At 25.3% G+C, this 8370-nt stretch overlaps 2 protein-coding genes across 2 annotated transcripts; both read left to right on the top strand.

Annotated features, from left to right (window-relative positions):
• The first annotated feature begins 442 nt into the window (after positions 1-442).
• LOC112592128 (ras-like GTP-binding protein Rho1) lies at positions 443-1307 on the top strand. The gene has a single exon (XM_025336116.1). It carries the CDS (start codon positions 443-445, stop codon positions 1022-1024), a length of 582 nt encoding a protein of 193 aa, XP_025191901.1. The 3' UTR covers positions 1025-1307.
• Positions 1308-7351: 6044 nt separating this feature from the next.
• Positions 7352-8365, top strand: LOC112592129 (ras-like GTP-binding protein O-RHO; the record flags this gene model as incomplete). The annotated part of the gene is made up of 2 exons (XM_025336117.1): positions 7352-7369; positions 8051-8365. A coding segment is annotated over exon 2 (312 nt), but the record flags the coding sequence as incomplete, so codon positions are not given.
• Between the last annotated feature and the right edge of the window lie 5 nt (positions 8366-8370).

Below are 8370 nucleotides of genomic sequence, written 5' to 3'. Positions count from 1 at the left end.
CTGGTGGCCGCTAGGTTCAGTTACGTATTGTAGCTACATCACCTATAAATGACTCCGAAGGTTTGTTGTTTCCACTGTTTAACAGCTGCTGCCAATGTTTCTCGTCTACTTATCGACGACGCCACGTTTAGCGTTTCGGTGGAAAAGCAATCTGGATTGGCTAATGTCGTTTAGATTAACAATAGATTCCCCGAATACTCATGTAATGATAAGTTATCCAATAATTGGCGATCGCGATGAGCTCATTCACATTTCTCTGTCAATTCGCTCACATTTTTAAGTTTACTATTCAAGTTGATTGCTTACTTAAATAATTTATACTTGTTTAATTATGTGTGTTTATTTAAGTATTGTGAATAACGTGTATTTGTGATTAACTTTCAGTTAGGAATTGCAAACAGGCCAACGCTCTAGTTTTTGATAAGCATAAACATTCCACATAATGGCAGCATCCGTAAGAAAAAAACTTGTCATTGTCGGCGACGGTGCCTGCGGAAAAACTTGTCTGCTCATTGTGTTTTCCAAAGATCAATTCCCTGAAGTATATGTACCTACTGTGTTTGAGAACTATGTAGCTGATATAGAAGTCGATGGCAAACAAGTAGAACTAGCACTGTGGGATACAGCGGGTCAAGAAGATTATGATAGACTAAGACCATTGTCGTATCCTGACACGGATGTTATCCTTATGTGTTTCTCCATAGATTCACCAGATTCATTAGAGAATATCCCAGAGAAATGGACACCAGAGGTAAAACATTTCTGTCCAAATGTGCCGATTATACTGGTCGGTAACAAAAAAGACTTGCGTAATGATCCCAATACAATTCGTGAGTTGAACAAGATGAAACAAGAGCCTGTGAGGCCAGAAGAAGGGCGAGCAATGGCCGAAAAGATCAATGCATTTGCTTATTTGGAATGTTCAGCAAAGAGCAAAGAAGGAGTTCGTGAAGTTTTTGAAACATCAACAAGAGCTGCTCTTCAAGTAAAGAAAAAGAAGAAAGGCAAATGTGCCTTGTTGTAAGTGATGTCTTTTCAAGAATATAAAAATCTACTTAGAAAATAAAATATATCATATTTTTATACAATTTTTCAAATTACCATGTCGTTTTAAGGATTTTCAGCATTTAAAACAAATAAACCTGATTGTACAAATCATGGTGCAAGACAAAAAATATCATTTTATTTTTCTATAATAAACACTATAATTATAATCATGTATTCCTATTGTTTGCCAAAATATGTACAAAGCAAAACTGTTGGGGAGAATTTTTATCGGGTAATCACTAATCATAGTGCATTTTGTAACTTATTTTAACTTTATTTTTTATATTATAATAACTGTTCTGTAAAAATAAAGTTGAAATTATAAAATAATTAAACATTTTAACGACTCATTTTTCGCTACCTTCAATATAATACAATATTTCTGTATCGTAAATATATATATATATATATATTTACACATTTATATTTTTTTTTATGGACCTTTTATGTCAGGAATCCCATTATGTATTCCTTAGCTTAGTTTTTTTTAAATACTATTATTACGTTTGTTCATTAACCAATATTTATATGCTTGTACTTTTTAAGAAATTTACTAATAAAAGTTTAGATTTTATTAAAATTTATTTTTAATTCCTAGATTTTATTAGGTATCATTTAAAACATGTTTTGAATGACTACTTACTAAAAATTCTATGATGTCATATTAGTGACTTTTATACTCATTCATTTTTTGACCTTACAGGCTATTAACAGAGTAAAGAGTTAATTTGATTATCATTTAGTTATAAATTCTTTTTTTTACTGTTATTAAAAAGTTATTGATTTTATCTAAATATAGATATAAGATGTAATTATGATTAAAGTGTTATAAAAAATACATTATTAAAGAGTCATATTTAAATAGTTTTATTTGATATTAAAAAAATGTGTTAAAATATTTTTCAATTTAATATATACATTATACATATTATGTAAATTCTAGTTTAAACAATGAAAGAATTACTTATGTTTATTTTTTATTTCTCTTTTTGTTAACACATGGATTAAAGTATTATAATAATCTAAGTCTCATTCTAGATTAGAGTTTAAATTTGTATGGTAATTTAAAAAGGTCTCTTATATTTAAATCAGTCTTTTAAAGGAAAAGAAAGAATAAAGACAACTAGCTTATTTTTGTTTACATATCTACCATCATAATTCTTACAGAACTCTACTTAAAGGTTTTATATAAATACATTGGTTTTAAGTAGACAACACTATCAGAGAACGTTCCCAGTCAGCAGTCTTTATTTACTGTCAAAATTTTTGTAATTGGTATCACTTATTTAGAACTTTAGGATAATTTAATATGCACAAAATATAACTCTAAGAAACATAAAATATATTTAATAAGGTATTTAATTTAAAAATGTAAAATAACAATGTTAGATACCTACTTGAATAATTCCTCTAATATATAATTTATTTGTATATATTAGTATATAATTTATTTGTGTAGGTAGCAATTTATGGTATACAAACATTTTACAAAATTATTAAAAAATAGATATTACATTAATATTTACAAATTAAAATTTTTATAATACAAATTCTCTAGTGTTAGATTTTACATAAAATGTATATAACAATATTAAATGGACTTATTGTTTTGGAAAATTATTTTCAATATACCACTAAAACATAAGGCTTGTAGCAAAAGTTTTAATTAATTTCACATGAAAAATAAAAAATTCAATATTATTTTTATAATTATAGATAATTAAGTTATTTATTACACCAACATGTATTCTGAGAATATTTAACTGTATATATATTAATATGAATATTAAAGCATGAATATATTACAGAGAAAAAAAATACTTTATTTTGACTAGTGTTCTGTCATAAAGCCAATGATAAACACTATAAACAGTATTGTATGTAATATTTATCATAAATGTTTTACATAACAGGATTTACATCATGGTTGAGACTATAATTATGAAGAATTTTCACTATATATTATATTATTCAATATGATGAATATTTTGATTGAACTTTATGGATTTTTCCATTTATCAATTACATTCAATGATGAAAAATAATAAAATGATAAGTAATTTTATTTTTATTTTTTAAATATAAAAATGTTAAATCAATCAAAAACATAGTTATATTTATAATTCAAAGTAACTTTTCAAATTATATTTTCAGAAATATATGGAACATCTAAATGATTTGATAAATAATTATTGGCTTATAATTTATTCTTTTAGACATATAGAATATAGATTATATTAACACAGGCAACAGGCGGTAAAAAATAATTATTGGTATATTGAGTTTTGAATATCAATACGGGATTAATAAGAGAAATATTATTTTATTAAAGAAAAAAAAATGTTTTGATATTTTTAAAAATTGTGAATATATATTTTATTAAAAGCTGTTTTTACACAAGGGCCCCCTAATTTTTTAAAACTAAGTACATGTGCATAAATCTAGACTATACAACACAACTAATAGAAAAATTATGTACACCATTTGATTTCTTTGAAGTAAGCATTTATATTTACTGATTATGTACCTACTTATGAATTATTACAATTTGTTCAACTAATTATTCCCCTAACAAATTTATGTTCAACTGTTTCACATGTTCGCTATTACCTACTTTATTAATTTTGATATTATTGTGAATATTGATTTATTATATCAAACCATTTAAACTTTAATAATTGTTATATTGATATTTTAATTTTGAGCATGTGACATGAGCATTTTTAAATTTTAGTATTTTACACACTTGTAACTCGTTATAAACTTAAAATATTGAAAAAATTATCAAGATAATAGTTTGAACCTAGATATTTTTCTGCTACTGTTTCACCCCTAGACCCTTTTTTTGATTTTGATTTTTTTCTTTAATAATAGTTTCAGGATACAAAAATATGGATAAGTAGTTACCACTTTGTTGTACAGTAGATGTCTAATGAGTTTTGTAATGGATGTGCTAAATTTAAATTCAAAGATAAATAATTTTGACCATTATATGTAAAAACCTATTTTAAGTGGAGTCAGTCTATCAGTTTTTATCACTAAGTATATATTTTTCATGGTATTTTTTTTATTATACAACAGTAAGTTAAATTAGTTTTCGTTGAAAAATGTTGTGTATTTAAAACATAATTATATACGTAAAAGTTTTTGTCTACATGAATAATTTTTTTAAACTATAACACGTAACGAATATCATTATTTATAATTTCATCCAAATTTGAACTTTGAATGTCTATAAAAAAAAATTATACTTATATATTTTAGTTCGTAATAAAATACTTAATACATATGTAACTTAACTACATATGTATGTATTAAATTGTTAAGCTTTTTAATTCGAAGAAAAAGTTATTATCAAGTTTCATAGAAATGAAACTAAAAAATTTTCAAATATCTATAAATAACTTAAAAAGGTAAAAGGAATTTGGAAAATGTATTATGTGTAGAAAATGCTAAAATTTAGTGGAATTCTCAAGTACCTACGGTTATTTGTAGATATTATGAATACCTAATTTAATATCGATTTTGTTAAAAACTTGCTTTGCGTAAAAATGTCCATTTTTCTTTCATTTTTAATTTGTTTTTTCTAATAATATACTTATAAAACTATAGAGAACTTTTAATTTTGACCTCTTCAAAGTATAAACTAGATCCAACTTTGAATCACAGATCACTTTTAAAGATAAAAATTTAAGTATTTTTTTGGTTACTTATCGTGTATACACTATACACAAAAAAAAAATGTCATAAAATCAATAGACATTTATCAATTTACTTAAAATTTAAAATTATTACCTATTTTTATCATTATTTCTGTACGTTAATACATTATAGTACTGTTGGTACCTACTCGCCACTCTCTGCTTTAGCTGGCGTTATATATAATAAATATTAAAATTGAAAGACCTGAAACCGAACAAGCATAAATTTACCATGTATCGTTAAACACTTCAGCACTTGCAAGATAATATGACAGTAAGTACCTACTTATCTCATGACACATATTCTCATCTAACATCGTATTCATAAATCATAATCAACAGATATATCTATTTTTAACATATTTAATATTAAGTTATCTGATTCATAAACAATCAGTTAATCTAGAGGCGGTAAAAAAATATTGGTTATTTATTAATTAAATATAAAATTTACAGTCCAGGTAGGCATAGTGTAAGTTACCAAGAAAAAACTTTTCAAACTTAAAAAGAAACAACCGATCATTCATCCTTGTAATCACAAATGAATTTCTAAATGCATTTTAGTAAACGCGCGCAGTTTTATTATATAATATTATATATACAGGTTTTAACTTGTAAGTTATACTCGTATATTATAATTTATAAGTATTGACAAATGTCTAATTTAAAAAAAAAATTCCGCTGTAGGTATTTTATTCCAAATTAATTTTAAAACGATTATAATATTACGATAATCAGATAATATATTCATATTTATACAGATGATAAATAACCTATTTATATCAATTATTAATATGTTATGTGATTATCTATATTTTAAAAGTAGATAGGTATATAAGTATATATATTATACACATGAAGAATAAAGCATATATATAATACCTATCTAATAGGTATCTTTATAGATTTTTATACTTTATTAGTTAAGGTATAAGTTTTCTTTACCTTAATCGATTTGTAATACTATTTTTTTTTTAATATTAATTTTAGATTTTATTGAGATTTCAACCAAAAGTTATTAAATCTTTTATATTATTGAATACAGAAGATAAACTAATTACTATTTACAATATTAAATGAATTAATAACACAATTATTATTTAAAATAACAATAAAATATATAAATACATAGATATAGACAACGCCCTGAGGACTTATGAATTTTAAAATAATAATTTAAGAAATACGATAAGATTTTGATGACATTGATGAGATTAAAATAAGATTGCGTGTAGGAGTATAGGATAAATTATTGATTATGGAATAGTTTGTGGCGTTTGTGCTATTAATTACGTGTATTAACATAAATCACAGTAACTTAGAGTAGGTATAAATACCATATAAAACATCTATACTCTTTACATTTGACGTTCACGTAATAGAATATGAAGTACATTTTAAATAGAAATATAGACTTAATTTATTTAAATTTCTTTCTGTTTAGAATTAGTCTAAATTTTCATTTTTTAGTATAACATTATATTATATCCGTATTTCGTTTGGATCATTCACAATATCATAGAAGTCGTAATCACTAGAGTACCTAATTTGAAATTATACTTAAAACGAAGTCACGCCCAATGTGTTATCTCCGTCTTACAAACGTACTACATAGCAAATGTTATGTTCACAATGGTCTGTTTTACTTGGTCATTTTTAAAATAAGAGTTAATTGATCTATTATACAATTTAAATTTAAGATTATTATCTATTTATATATTACTATTTCAAAAGCTTATTTTATTGATATTTTTATTACAAAGCAAGCTATGATCATTTTAAAACTACATTTTATATCAACTTTAATTTAAAAAATGATAAAGTAAAATGAACTATTGTTAACGTATCATTTGCAATGTTGTACGTTTGTACGACGGAGATAACATCACATGCGGGTGTGGCGTCCTCTTAGTAACCTGCAAGTTTACTCTTTAGACTAAAAATTTCTATCTGTAACCTATTGGCTATTAGTGACTTCCTTGTCATTTGCTTTTAGTAATTAATTATTGTGATTTGTAATACTTAGTCGAAATTTTACTTCGCTAACTCCCAAAAATATCTTGCCACTTTTAATTTTACCAGTAAAGTTTTCAATAACAGTAGAATTATTATTTATTTAATATTTTGCTTCTTCAGTTGTTATGAATAATATTAGGTAGGCACCTACTGCGACTTGCTTCTTCATAATTAAAGTTTTTTAATGCCAATAATCAACATTCATGAGCCATGATAATATTATTCCTATAGAAAATATATAAAAGTATATTTAAACTTCCACAATAGTTTGCAGAAATATTACGATTAAAATTAAATATAACACTAAACTCATACTAGCCAAGAACTTATGTAGTGTTAACTGAAAACTTTATTAAATTATAATTCCGTATATATCATATTGAAATGTAATCCATTGGTTCTCTATTTCCAAATAAGTAAATTTTTCTTGAAATGTGATTAAATTGAAAAAAAAAGGTTCAGCAATACATAATAACTTAATTTAATACTGATAACACAATATTACTTTGTTATGTATTGATGTGATATCAAAAAGTTTTTTTACCACTCTAATAGGTACTTCAGGATTTAGTAAAATTCTTCTAATTTGTCAATCGTGGATTACAGTAAGTACATTGAACATTGAAATATGTTATGTTATACTGCATTAATCAAAATAACCGGTCTAAGATTTGGTAAAAGAATTTTTATCTCTGGAAAAATAAAAGATCTACGTCACTATACGATTATCGTGAAAGAAATATTAACACGATAATCATAATTGACCGCGGAAATATTTAAAAAAAAACCATAACTCTGTTTAATTCAATTTGAGGTTATGTTTGCTTACTCTACATAAAAAAAAATTAGGTAAACATTGATATCTGATAAATTTTGTTTATTTTTTTATTTTCACTTCAATATTCAATCGAGCTATTAAATTATTTTAAGTCTCTCGTTAATTAAAATAAAATACACCTGTTGGACATCGAATTTAAATACCCTTTCCGTAAGCTGAACTAATAAATTATCTCAAATTATTTGTATTTGTTATGTTATATGGTTGTGCTTATTGCTTATGTTATTAAGTTTTTCTTACTAATTTGTAATCTTGTCTTTAAGTATCGTGTATGTGACTGTGAATATGTGTGTATGTGTGTGTGTGTGTGTGTGTGTGTGAGTTGGTGTGTGCGCGCATTTGATTAGTCCAGTCCAATTCTATGCTCTTTTTACTTTTTGGTTGTTGCGCTCTTTGATATCTAGAATAAATATTTAATGGTATAATGTGATATTGCTTTCCGTTTTAGACCATGGCTGCCATTAGAAAAAAACTTGTCATTGTCGGCGACGGTGCCTGCGGAAAAACTTGTCTGCTCATTGTGTTTTCCAAAGATCAATTCCCTGAAGTATATGTACCTACTGTGTTTGAGAACTATGTAGCTGATATAGAAGTCGATGGCAAACAAGTAGAACTAGCACTGTGGGATACAGCGGGTCAAGAAGATTATGATAGACTAAGACCATTGTCGTATCCTGACACGGATGTTATCCTTATGTGTTTCTCCATAGATTCACCAGATTCATTAGAGAATATCCCAGAGAAATGGACACCAGAGGTAAAACATTT

This window comes from Melanaphis sacchari, unplaced genomic scaffold (assembly GCF_002803265.2).
Source record: "Melanaphis sacchari strain LSU unplaced genomic scaffold, SCAv2.0 Contig1594_pilon_pilon, whole genome shotgun sequence".
NCBI lineage: Eukaryota > Metazoa > Arthropoda > Insecta > Hemiptera > Aphididae > Melanaphis > Melanaphis sacchari.
This window is presented reverse-complemented; position numbering and strand designations above follow the sequence as displayed.